The sequence below is a fragment of the Phascolarctos cinereus genome, unplaced genomic scaffold (assembly GCF_003287225.1).
Source record: "Phascolarctos cinereus isolate Bilbo 61053 unplaced genomic scaffold, phaCin_HiC Scaffold_4;HRSCAF=312, whole genome shotgun sequence".
NCBI lineage: Eukaryota > Metazoa > Chordata > Mammalia > Diprotodontia > Phascolarctidae > Phascolarctos > Phascolarctos cinereus.
In genome coordinates this window covers 638,466,845-638,479,553 of record NW_027555847.1, presented here as the reverse complement: position 1 = coordinate 638,479,553, position 12,709 = coordinate 638,466,845, and the positions used below count along the sequence as shown (strand labels likewise).

Genomic DNA, 12,709 nt, shown 5'->3' with positions numbered 1-12,709 from the left:
TGGAAGCCTGGTAGAGGTGAGAAAGGAGGGCATTCCAGACACGAGGGCCAGTCAGAAAAATGTCCTGAGCTGAAAGATGGAATGTCTTATTTATGGAATAGGAAGGAGACCAGTGTCACCAGACTGAAGATTACATTGGAGAGCATAAGGCATAAGACTGGAAAGGGAAAAGGAAGGGCACTCAGTTATGGTGAGCTTTGAACATCAAGCAGAGGATTTTATATTTAATCCTGAAGGTGACTGGGAACCACTGGAGTTTATTGAGCAGGGAGGGGTGATGAAAATCACATTTTGGCAGTTGAGTGGAGAATGGGCTAGAATGGTGAGAGATTTGTGACAGACTGATCAAGCAGCAGCTATTGCAATAATATTGGAATAAGAAGAGGAGAGGTCGGTGCCAGTGTGGTGGCAAACAAAGAAAACATATGGGGGCCTGCCTATTCAACAGATATTTCAGAGGTGAAATCCACAGTCCTTGGTAACAGATTGGATATTGGGGTAGGGGTTAGAAAGAGAGGATAGATAGTGAGGATGACACCTAATTTTGAACCTAGGGGATTAGAAGGACCTTCAACAGTAATGGGAAATTCCTTGTATTACAATAAGGAAACTGAGTCTTCAGGGAGACAAGTAACTCACCCAAGGTCACGTACTTAAAGAAAGTTGGAGCCAGCCAATACTCAAACACAGGCCTTCTGATGTGTCCAGCACTTTTCTACCACAGCCCTATGCTATAACTCTCTCTGGAGATAAGACAATAATAATATTGCATATCACCTTAAAGTTTAGAAAGCACCTCACAAATATTATATCATTTAGGCCTCATTTTGGGAGATTTGTACTACAGTTATCATTATCCCCATTTTACAGATAAAGAAATTGAGCCTCAGGGAGATTAAATGAATTCGATTGGTCATAAAGCTACATACTACTCCTAGGTTCTTTTCAGCTCTAAAACTCTGACTTAAGTTTTCAAAGTTGGCTTTTGATTCTCTATCTCTAACATACTACTATGTAAAGCATTATGTTGTTTGCTATATTTTTAGAAACCATGTTAATCTGATGCTGAAATGCTAAAAAAAAAAAAAGAGGTATGCTTTTGTTTCATTATATTTTTAAAAAAAACTCTTAACTTTCACTTTCCTAGAGTATTTCTGAGAAATAAAGACAATTTACTACGATACACGCAAACAATGACTACATAAAAATCACCTTGTTCAAGTAAAAACCAAGTCTCTACAATACAAAGAAATACTTTATTAAAATAGGAAAATTCTCTTCATTGATGCAACAGGGTCTCTGGGGGAAAAGGAAAGACAGAAGTTTTAGTAACAGTAAGACTCACAAACTAAATCATACCAAAGAAAGGAACTAACTTTTTCCTATGTTATTACCTACTCTTTAGAAATACACAACTAAAATCCTTACTTTGAATCCTATATGAAGATTAATAAAGCACACCATTGGAGGGCATACAAAAATACAAAATCTACTGTTTCAAATAAGTGCATGTTGTACAACTAAAACAAGAGTTACATAATTTGTCTTTCCAAAATAAACATCACCTTAAGATGATTCTTGCCAATCAAGCAGTACATATATGCGACCAACAGCACTTCTATATAAGAAATATATTAGGCAATCAATGAATATTTGTTAAATGAATGATCCTGCCACACCAAGAGGTAAATTTAATAGAGTATTTTTAAATGTATCATTGCTAATGAAAAAATCTAGCTAAAAAAAATTAAATTTTTTAAAGAAAACTGTGGTTTGATAGAAGCAACACTAGGCTGGAAGTCAGAATTCCACTAAATCCTTATATGACCTTGGGACAAGTCATTTCAACTCTTCACAAAATGAGGGTGTTAGACTAAATGATCTTTCCTGAGCTCTTCCAATTTCAACATTCTATGATTCTATAACTCTAAAAATGCTAAATCCTGACTTTCTCTTTCTTAGCAGTATCTTTATCATAAAGTACTGACTTCACTCAAATTCCCCCAAAAATGCTTTCATCAGTTCAATTCTCCTGCCGTCTGGGAAAACTTAATCTAACACAGCCTGTAAGCCACTGGCTTACAGGTTCCCTTTCAAAACAAAAGCCAACAAAGAATATCATGTCATTTACATTTCCAAGTGACAGCCCATGAGTTTTCATTTTTCATAGAGAAAAAAAGTGTACAGATTAACTCTTTCAGGAAAGTTTACGTATTTGCATGTAATAAGATCTCTGGGCTTCTGGTTTCAAATCTGTGATATGAAATTGAATTAGAGTTTTATTGAGCAAGTTAATTGCATTACAGAGCATGGATTTAAGAAGTTCAAGAAAAAAGTAAATAAACATCTGATTCAAAGCAGATATGACACTATCTTCTCATTATCTCCCACAGAAGAACCCCTACTGCTCTACCACATTTAAACAGCATTGCATTGCTCCAATGCTTGTTCAACAAACTGCACTTTAGCAAATAACCTTTTACTGCTATTCTTGGGAAAATCTTATTTGAGTTGTTCGAGACCCTTCCCTAATAGAAATTGAACTACTCCATTTTACTAAATATTACACATATTAGACAGTCAATGTATGTTTGTTAAATAAATGGTCCTATGCCACACAGTGGTAAATAACGAATATCATGAGTCTGTTGGTGTCCCTTTTCATTCCAGTGGTATATAGTGCTACAAATTCTTCTAACTTCATCTTGATTATTAAAATGCCAATCAAACCTGATAAAGCCCAGTAAAAAGGGCTACAGAGAACTACAGAGACCTGGTATGACAGTACAAAGACACTAGCTAGACTATGTATTTACCAGATCTTAAATCCACTAGGCATTTATTAAGCACTGACTGTGTGCTATACATTGTGCTGGGCATTAAGGATAAAAGCCCAAAGCAAAATATTCTCTGCCCTCAAGCAACTTCCATTTTTCTGGGGGAGAGAGAGAGGGAAAATGATTTGCACAACCACCATGTCCTTAATTAGCTATTCCATCATACCTTGACCAATTACTTTACTACTATCTTATTTCTTTAAATGTAAAATGGCTACTATGCACCTCAAAGGGATATTTCTGAAGATAAGTTTTCCTTTCCTTAAGGAAGGAAAAGATTCCATAAATTCAAGACTCAAAATAATAAATGACATCACCAATATTCAGTTATTAAAGATATTTTGTCATAATTTTACTGTTGCTTTGAACCATTACTCTTAATCTCTGAATGAGTTATCTGAATGACTACGCCCTTTAAACCTAAACCAAGAAATATTTTGTTAAAATATCACGTTAGCTGCAACAACAAAAAAAAATTGCTAACTTGAATAAACCTAAGTATTCCACACAGGATGAAACAGAGAATGCTATTTTAAGTCCATAACATTTCTACAATTTTAGTCTTCTTTACTGTTACTTATAGCAACAAACAATGATTCCTTAACTAATAATTTGTTAGTTCAAAAGGGCTTAAAATCATTTTTCCCTTACTCACATGACTAAGTAAACTTACATTCTGGTTAGATTAGCTGTGTAAAACTAGGACATAAGATCAAAGGGCAGTGGGAGCTGCCAGGGCCCTCAGAAAGTCATCTAGTACAACACTCCTATTTTATATATGAGGAAACTGTGGCCCACAATGATTAAGTAACTTGCTCAAGGTCATTCAGGGAATAAAAAACAAAGCAGAGATTTGAACACAGATCCTCTGAGTTCAAATTCCACTCTCTTTCCTCTGTACCACACTGCTTCCAACTAGTAATCTTTATGTTAAACTAGAATTGACACAGATGGGATTCTAAATAGAATGAGGAATCCTAATATTTGATGAATAGTTGTATCAGTGCAAAAGGTTTTATCATTGAAACACCAACTGAATCTCCACTGTCAAAGCAAAAACACAACCTTCCTGGAACCAAACAAAAAAGACAAATTTAAGCTTAACTATTTTTCCATTTTCTTTAACAACCAACAGTAAATGAGCATAAGTTGGCAGATTACCAGCCACCAATCCATAGATTATTTTACATAATTAAAAATAAGAGGTTATGTAATCTTATTTAACAACTGTTGGCTTGAACATAAAGCCATCAATGGCAGTATTGCAGAGTTGGACTCATATTATAATGTGTAAGGCATATCTGAAAATGTTTTTTAGCAAGTCAGCAGCCCCACCAGTAAACAGAATACAAAATATGCAACTTGCTGTCCATCTCCATTTGCCCTATTGAAAATAGTACAAAAATAGTACAAGGAAGGAAAGCATTCATGTAAGGATTTCTTTCCCTTAGGGAGCCCCTACAATACTTTATTCATTCTATAACACCTTATTACCTGAATGTGGGATGTGTCCACCTCGATAGACCAAATACCTAAAAACTGATGAAATGCATGTGTTCCAATATTATCAAAACTCCATTTTCTTGATTTGCTATTAGAATGCCTCAGGAAAATGACAGAAGACGCACATTTACATTTTTCCCCAGAGGGAAAAAAAAGGGAATGCCACACAACACATTCAGCTAAAACACCATTGATATTGGAAAAGTATTAAAAGTCAGCTCTTTGCCATTTAACATATGCTTTTTAAAGCACAAGATCCAACGTGCATCTGCCATGTAAAATACTTTAATTATCTCTTCACTTTTCAAACAAGAACCATTTTTCTGCCAGTCTGTCCCTCCCGCCATCAACCCACTATAATAAGGGGGAAAAAAAATCCCTCAACAAACATCCACACAGTCCAGTAAAACAAATTTCCCACACCAGACCTGCCCCAAAATGCCTATCTCTCCCTGCATTTCAAGTCTGTCACCTCTGGACCAGAAGACTGATGATTCTATCTAAAATATTAAAGACTCCATTACATAAATAATTCCACAACTTTGGATCAGACTTGCATCAATTCTTTGATAATTCCTATGAAGTTAACTCAGTGGTCATAGAGGGTGTGAATTAAGATCATAGCAGGGTTATAAAAGCTGGGTAACATATTACTAAAATAAAAAATATTAGTTATAAAAACTATCCGACTTAGCTAAGACTTGTTTATAAATTAGTGCTTCCATAATAGCAAATGACTTTATTTTTAAAAAGTTATAAAACATTCCCATACAACTGCTAAAAATCTAATGTGATACTCTGACAAAGTGTTGTAATTCTTTAAGTCCCTCATGAACCATTAGGTTCTCCAAAAAAGAACATAAAACAATGACAGATTATTAAAATGAAAACTTTTAAAAATAAATAGCAGAAGTACTCAAAGCACACATTTCCAAAACATGTTCGTCTTAAAATTGTAACAATAATTAGTTTGATTTTTAGAGCTCCTAATTAACATATGAGCTAGTTCCTATGTCATGGATTTAACCTTCAAAACACGGCAACCAACAAAACCTGTGGCATCTTCACTCTCTACATGATTGTATAATCGTTGCTGAGCATATTCTACCACCACTGGTTCAAGTGTTGAGATTAAAAATAACTGATATGAAATAGTTTCCAAAAGCCACAAGCAGTTAAGAAAATAAAAACATTTTCAAAAAGCCAAGGACAAGATGATTATCTGAGGTCAAAGTAAAGGTTTTCTGACTTTTTTGGAAATCAATATCTTTTTATTTTAAGATACTGAATTTAGTAAATGACTAGAAACTTGGGAGTTACATAACAGAACATATTCATACTTAACATATTTTACTTAAAAAATAAAGCTCAGATAAATGACATATTTAGTGTACTATTTTAAAAAAAATCTTATTCTATCTACAGTGGACTAGATCACACTTAACAGTAACAAGATACATAACATCTGGGTTCTACCACCCTCACTTAAATATGCAATTTGAGAATGGCAGTTTTCACTGGACTCATTTTTATCAGGGAAGTTGAAAGCTTGGATAACTATAATTAAAACTACATAGAACTAGACAGCTATATTTATAAGACAATTTAGAAGAAACATTTTCATATTAAGACTAAAGTTTTTAAATATTAAATACTGAAAAATTAGGTAATCTGGACTAGTTTATGAATAGTATTATAACAGAATAAATGTGGATTTGAGAAACTGACTCATTATACTTTTAGTTAAACAAACTTGTCTCTTTAACTGATTGACAGTACTTTGATTAAGATCCTTTGTTAAGAAAACTGTATTTTGACAGTAACCCAAGATGTCTCTAATGCCTCTGTTCACACAACACAAGGAAATTTTTTTTCACAGCAAAGACAGCCCAACAGAAGCAACAAAAGATTTATGCAAATCACAAAGGGTAAGGAGTACTGAATTCAATTGTAGAACTTTATAAAAAAAACTTAATAAATGGAAAATTTATATTTTCTTTTAGAATGTATATGTAATATCCATTTTTAACAAGCTCCTTTTATTACAGAAAAATATATTTGCAAAGAACAAGATTTAAGTTCCAAAATCCAGTTTTGTTCATCAATTCATAAAATATTCTCTTTTAAATTTCTTAATACTGTCAGTTTCACCAGAAGCACTCCCAATCACTTCAAAAGTAAAGTAAGAGGAAAATCCTACTCAGAAACAGTTGCAACAATGAAATAAACGCAACCATCTTTAAAATCAACAGATCCAATTTTACATATGGACAACAACTGCCCATTGCACATGACAAACCTTACACGACATAAAATACTTGGAGGAAAATTTATGCTAACATATAGAGAAGAAAAGTCAGTGGCTCCAGAACCCCTCTTTACAGGCAGTATATTTTACTACAAAGCACAAAAGGCTGTACAGAAGTGGACTGCTTGCTCTTCAGCTCATTCCTGCAGACTGACTGAAAAAAAACATTTGGGATTAACACTGCCAGGGAAATTTCTGTCCTTAGCAAGTGTTCTTCCTCCTTCTGTGCCTTCCAAGTCCCATCAAGTCCACACTGCCTTAAGCTGAAGTGTTACTAAAGCGATAACAGAAATAATTGCCTCCCCGAATGCTCCAAACCCGAAGAACTAAAAAGATACATCAAGAAGGTCTCCCTTGTCTTTAACCTGCTCTCTATTCAACCCCCTCTAAGTGGCACCCCCAAGGGTTTGGCCTTTAAATATTCCTTTCCCACTTCTCTTCAATCTCCAATCCAGAAAACCCAGGGCAGGGATGAAGAGGAGACAGAAACTTCATCCCACTCTGGACAGTCCCAGAATACTGGTTCCTCTATCCTTAAACCTCATTAAAGTCTCTCCCCCAGGGGAATCCTGAACTTCTTCATCACCTAAGGACCCTCAATTTCGGCAACATAGTATCTCCTCCTTCCATACCTTAGCTAGAAGGAAATAGATCATTCCCTTCAGTGAGTGGCCCCCAACAAGTTTTCTCTACCAAGCTCCCAGATTCAAGTCCCCTCAATTCTGTCTGCTCCCTCTTTACAGAACTCCTTCTACTCCAACCCAAGTGTCCGTCCCCAAAATCTCATCTAGGTTCTAAGACTCACTTTCCTATTTTCCCCTAGCCTATTTTCCAAATTTCTCCCAAGTCCCCCAGGTTTCTCCCTGGTCCCGAGTCCCCCCATGCACCTGTCCCTGCTCCCCACGCCAGATTTTCCTTTCCCATGCACCCCTCTTCATGTCTTCCTAGTTAAACCAAGTCCTCCCCACCAGATTTTCAGCATCCTCCCCCAATTTCTCCCTAGTCCTCTGACCTCCAAGTTTCTCCCCCGTCTCCTACAGTTCCCCCAGGATTTTCCCCCGGTCCCTTGCCCGAAATGCTCAGTTCCCTGTCCCCCTCCCCCGCAACGGCCACTGTACACTCGTTAACGGTCGTCCCCTGGCTCCCCTGTGGGGCGGGGGTCGTGAGGTTAGGCCCTTTGGTCCCGGGGGGCCGGTGGTCGAGGAGCGCCCCTCCTCAGAATACTTACCTTGGTTCACCAGCCGCAGCGCGTGAGTGAAGGAGGGGTCCAGCGAGTCCTTCTCCGCCATCAGCTCGGGCAGGTACTTCTCCTCCATCCTCTCGGCTCCTTGCTCGCTCCCGGGCCGGCCCCGGTGGGGGGGTGGGGGGTAGGAGAAGGACTGCGGCTCGGCCGGACGGGCGGCGGGACTGCTGGACAGGCGGACGGGCGGGGGCGGCGCCCACCTCCTCGGTCGCTCGCCCTCCCCTCCGAAAAATGAAAAAAGTATCGAACCCCCAAACAACCAGGATAATACGGAGCTCGGCGACCGCACGCCCTTCCGCCGACGCCCGCTCCTCGGCTCCGCAGCTCGCGTCCCGCGGGGAAGGAAGAAAAGTGCCCACAGCCCCCAGAGGCAGCAGCTGAGCTCAATCCGGGCGGCCGCCCAGGCGGAGGAGGAGCCCCACTGGCAGCAGCCTCGGCTGGGCAATCCTCCGCGGGCGACCGCCGCTACAGAAGCGGCCGCCGCTGCTGCCGCCTCCCGGAACCCGGGCCCCGGCTCATGAAGTGGGCACCGTGCAGGGAGAGCTGGGGGAGGTAAGCAGCGGGGCAAGAAACAACGATAAAGAAAAATGGCAAGGAAGAAAAAAAGCGCTGGGTGGAGGGGAAGACAGCGCCTTCCCCCTCGGGGGATGACAGCTCACGGCAACCCCCCTCCCTTTCTCTTCCTTTCTCTCCCACCTCCCAGCCGAAACCCCAAGTCAGGCGCAGGCGACAGCCGCCGCCCGCCGCTGCCGCTGCAGCCTCAACCACCGCCGCCGCCGCCTCAGCAGCCACAGCAGGGACATCCACCCTGCGCGCCTGCCCCGCGCAGACTGAACTGGCCGCGCGGGCGCCCAAGCTCCCCTCCTCCCCAGCCCGCCTCCGCCCCCAGCCGCTGGCGCCACAGAGCATGCCCAGTGCCGCCGCCGCCGTCTCCCCGAGTCCGGGTCGTGGCGGCTCGCTGCGCGCCGCTGGGTGGGCTCGGCTGCTTTGCCTCCGTTCTGCATTCCAGGGCTCCAGGTTTTCGCCGCAGCCCTCGTGGAACGGAATGGGGGCCGGAGGGAGGGGGTGCGGGGACCTGGGGGTTCGGAACGCTGACCTGGCGGCGCGAGAGGGGTGCTGGGGGGAAGAGAGACGGGGTTCAAGGCTTGCACTGAAGGGGGTGGACAGTGGACCCCGAGGAGAAGGGGGTAGTCGCTGACAGTGGCCCCCATACGCCCCCAGCAGGGGGCCTCACAGGGACCCCCTTTCAGGAGTCAATGGGAGGGGGGAAGAATGACCTTATTTGAGAGCCCCCTGGGGCCGTCTGTCAGTGAAATTTTGGGGGTAAAACCCAGTGAAAGCAGAAAAAGACATAGCTGGAGGAAGCCAGGAGATGAGGTGATTAGAGCTTCCTCGTAACACTGTGTTTGCAGGGTACTGAGCAGTCCCCTTTATTTGTCCTCCCTAGGCTGTAACCCCAAGTTGGATGGGCATCCCTTGCACGTTGTATTTGAGAGGAAATTATCCAGTACCTGCAGGGGGCACAATTGAGGCTTTTTGTCTTGCTTTCTAGTCACAGCAGCCCCAGAGTAGTATACTTCATAATAGGAGAACCACTGTGGAGGTCAACTCCATAAAGAGAAATGCCCTTGTTGGTGTCTTTCTCCACAGTAATCTCTCAAATTACCCCAAGTTGTCATTCATTTCACAAATAGAACTTTATGTGCCCAGGGTGTGATGAATAACAGCCCGACTGAAATGCCTGTATCTGGAAATAGAGTTCCTACAGATGCTGGTGGCATAGCTTCTCCTCCACAGCCTCTCCCCAACCCTGCTCCCAACATTTCTCAGATTTCATGAAGTGCCGGACTGATCGTGTTGTCTCTGACTCTTCTTTTTTTCTCATTTTCACTCCCATAGCCTGAAGTAGATTTTGAACCCTCAACTTTCTAATCAAAGCTTGTTTGGGGATCCATAAGTATAGAAGAAAACATCTGAGCTTAAAAACTATTGTACCCCGAAACTCTACCCTTTTACTGTCATCACCAGTAAGGGATCATTAATACAATTTGTTAACTGAAAAGGCCCTTACTCAAAACAAACAACAAAAAAAAAAATCCCCAACCTATTCTCAATTCCCTGAAGTTTTCCAAACCTCCCTGGTGGCTCTCCACCCTGCTCTCTCCAACAGAGAGTGATCTCGCCCTCTGTACTGTGCAGTCCTGGATAACCCGTCCTTCCTGGCTTATTGTTTTAGGCAAGCACCAAGCATGCTTCACCTCAGTCCTTACTCTCAGGCCAACTCTATAGCCTAGCCAACTGCCTTTCTGACCCTGATTGTATCTTTCTCTTCCCTCACTCCAGTTCTGAAACTCTGCCAGTTTTCCTAGAGGAGGTGTGTCATTCTTAACCCCTATCACTCACCATCCTAATAATTTTCAGCACTAACATACCCCTCTTAGGCTATCCTTCCCTTACATGTTACTCCCCTTATTAAAATGTAAGGTCCTTGAAGACCAGGAATCTCTTCGCTTTTGTGTTTATATTCCTAGTACTTTGCTTCATAAATGTTTTTTTATTCATTCATTCATAGTGGTACTTCAATAACTATGTTGCAATACTGTAAATGAATATTAATGTCCAGAAAAGGTGGCACAATGACTTGAATTCTCACTAAGTAAGGTCTAAGTGACAGATATTGGATCTTTTCCAGGGCAAGCTTTGATAGGGAACTGGAGGGGAGGGAGAGAGCACCAAAACAAAGTATCCTAAGAAAGGGAAAAGAAAGGAGAGCTTCAGAAAGAGGTTAGGGGACCCATGACAGCCTCTCCAACTTCATAGTTTTGCCCAGGGCCATTGCTGGTCTCATCTCTGGCCAAAACCATTTCCCATTTTTTCCTCTCTTCTCCCTACATCATTCAAGCAGGCTTTCTGCAACTGTCACTGAATCCCACTGGGCAGTTAAACATTTTAGTCAGTTGTACTTGAGACTTCTAGCTGGCTATTTGTTCTCTTATCTCCACATTGTATTTGGCATTAGTGTTCTGAAAGCAGCTGGGAAGGAGGGCTATACATGGAGAAACTGTCGGTAGAGACACTTGAATCTTATGCTTCTGACCCTCCTTTTCTTTGCTCCCTCCAAGAGGGAAGGTACCCAACAGTGTGTTAATGACCAGTCTCAAGCCCTTTGGGGAAGAAGGTGATAAATGTCTCGTTGAGATGGCCAGAAAATAGTTTCCACCCACAAACCTGCCAAAGTTTTTGGCTGTGGGGCACCTCCCCTGCAATTCCCTTCTCACTGCAAGGTATTTCTGACTTCACTATGTTAGAGTCTTACAGGATTATATTATTGGCTCAACACTGGAATGAGTATCCATTCCTGGCTGAATATGAGTCCTAGTTTAGAAATGAATTTTCCCTATGCTGAAGACTGCATTTAGAAAATTCTGACTTTTATTCTTTTCAGATCCATATGCTCCACCGACAATCTACCTGGAGTTTAATGGAGAATTTCCTTCTACTTTCAGGAGCCATCAGAGGACCTGGAAGATCACCTGCCTGTAATCTAGTGTGTGTTTGGTGTCTTAAATTCCACTTCTCAATTACCATCCTGTAATGGAATAAGTAACAGGTGTAGTGCCAGAAAATCTGGGTTCTGATCCTGGGTTCCTGCCATTTTACTACCTGTGTGAATATTAAGCAAGTCACTTCATCTCTCTGGCTCTAGGTTTCCTCATTTGTAAAATGAGGGAGTGAACCAAGTTGACCTCAGCAGATCTAAACTTATGATTTGTATAAATTGCTAGGTCAAAGTAGAAATAGCTGTATTTATAAAAAATGTGCTATAAAAGGAACTGTCCACATTTTTGTAAATACTTCTCATTTTTTCTTCTATTTAAGAAGTGTGTAAGCCCCAACCAAATTTTCCTGACATCTGTCAACTCTCATCAAACTTCTATTCAGAGATCAATCAACTAAATTCAGTTTTTAAAAGTATTAAATACCTATCATGTAGATTACATGTATTTACTATTTTAGAGGCTAGGGGAGATATAAAGTTTAGATAAAGACATAAAATCTACTTTTGTTTTGTTTGTATACTGTAGAAAGGGGTAGATATTGCATATACACTTTGGGAAGATTCTGTGATTCTATAGAAAATCACTGTAAAAAAAAAATACATGACAAATGAATAGAGAGTTGAAGAGAGTTTGCAGGGGGAAGTGCAGTGCATGACAGGTAAAGAAGAATCTGAGAGAACCAGGGAAGCTTCCCCAAGGACATCAGTTTTGAGTGAATGCTAAGGGATACATAGGAATGCAACAGGAGAAGCTGGAGGAGGGAGGAAACCACGGGTTTCATGGATTGGGAACAAAAACAGAAAAGCAAGAGTCCTGTATAAGCAACACAGTTTGGCTGGAGTTTATAGTTCAAGGATATAGTATGGCATAATGCTAGAAAGATTAAGTAATCTTAACTTGTGAAGAGCCTTGAATGCCAGGCTAAAGTGTTTGAGCTTTAATTGGCAGGCAATGGAGAACCATTTAAGAGTTTTGTACAAAGGAATGAATACTACTAGATCTAAGGGCTAATCTTCATAAGGAAGATTAGTTTAACAACAGTAAGAGGAATGGATTGGAGTAGGAAGAGAACAGTGGCAAGAAAGCCTTGTTGGATAGCTACTGGAATAAAATGGGTGGATGGTAATAACAGCCTTACTAGGCTATGGGCAGTAGAAACAGAGTGGAGATGCAAAATATAGTAAAGAGGATGTCCCCTCATGTATGCAACAGATAATGTATAAGTAGAATCCTTCAAACTTAGTAACTGACTGTCAGC

The 12,709-nt window shown here is 40.9% G+C and overlaps 1 protein-coding gene across 2 annotated transcripts in view; it reads right to left on the bottom strand.

The window, feature by feature from the left end:
* The window catches only part of KHDRBS3 (KH RNA binding domain containing, signal transduction associated 3), a 305,049-nt gene extending 296,447 nt beyond the window's left edge, over nucleotides 1–8,602 (bottom strand). The window contains exon 1 of one of the 2 annotated variants that reach the window (XR_002326690.2): nucleotides 7,877–8,602. Coding sequence is in view for 1 of the 2 variants with exons in the window: in XM_020997915.2 (XP_020853574.1) it covers nucleotides 7,877–7,964 (88 nt within the window). In the remaining variant the exon portion in view is untranslated. The remainder of the gene's footprint in view (nucleotides 1–7,876) is intronic. The other variant, XM_020997915.2, reaches the window with a different exon arrangement.
* Between the last annotated feature and the right edge of the window lie 4,107 nt (nucleotides 8,603–12,709).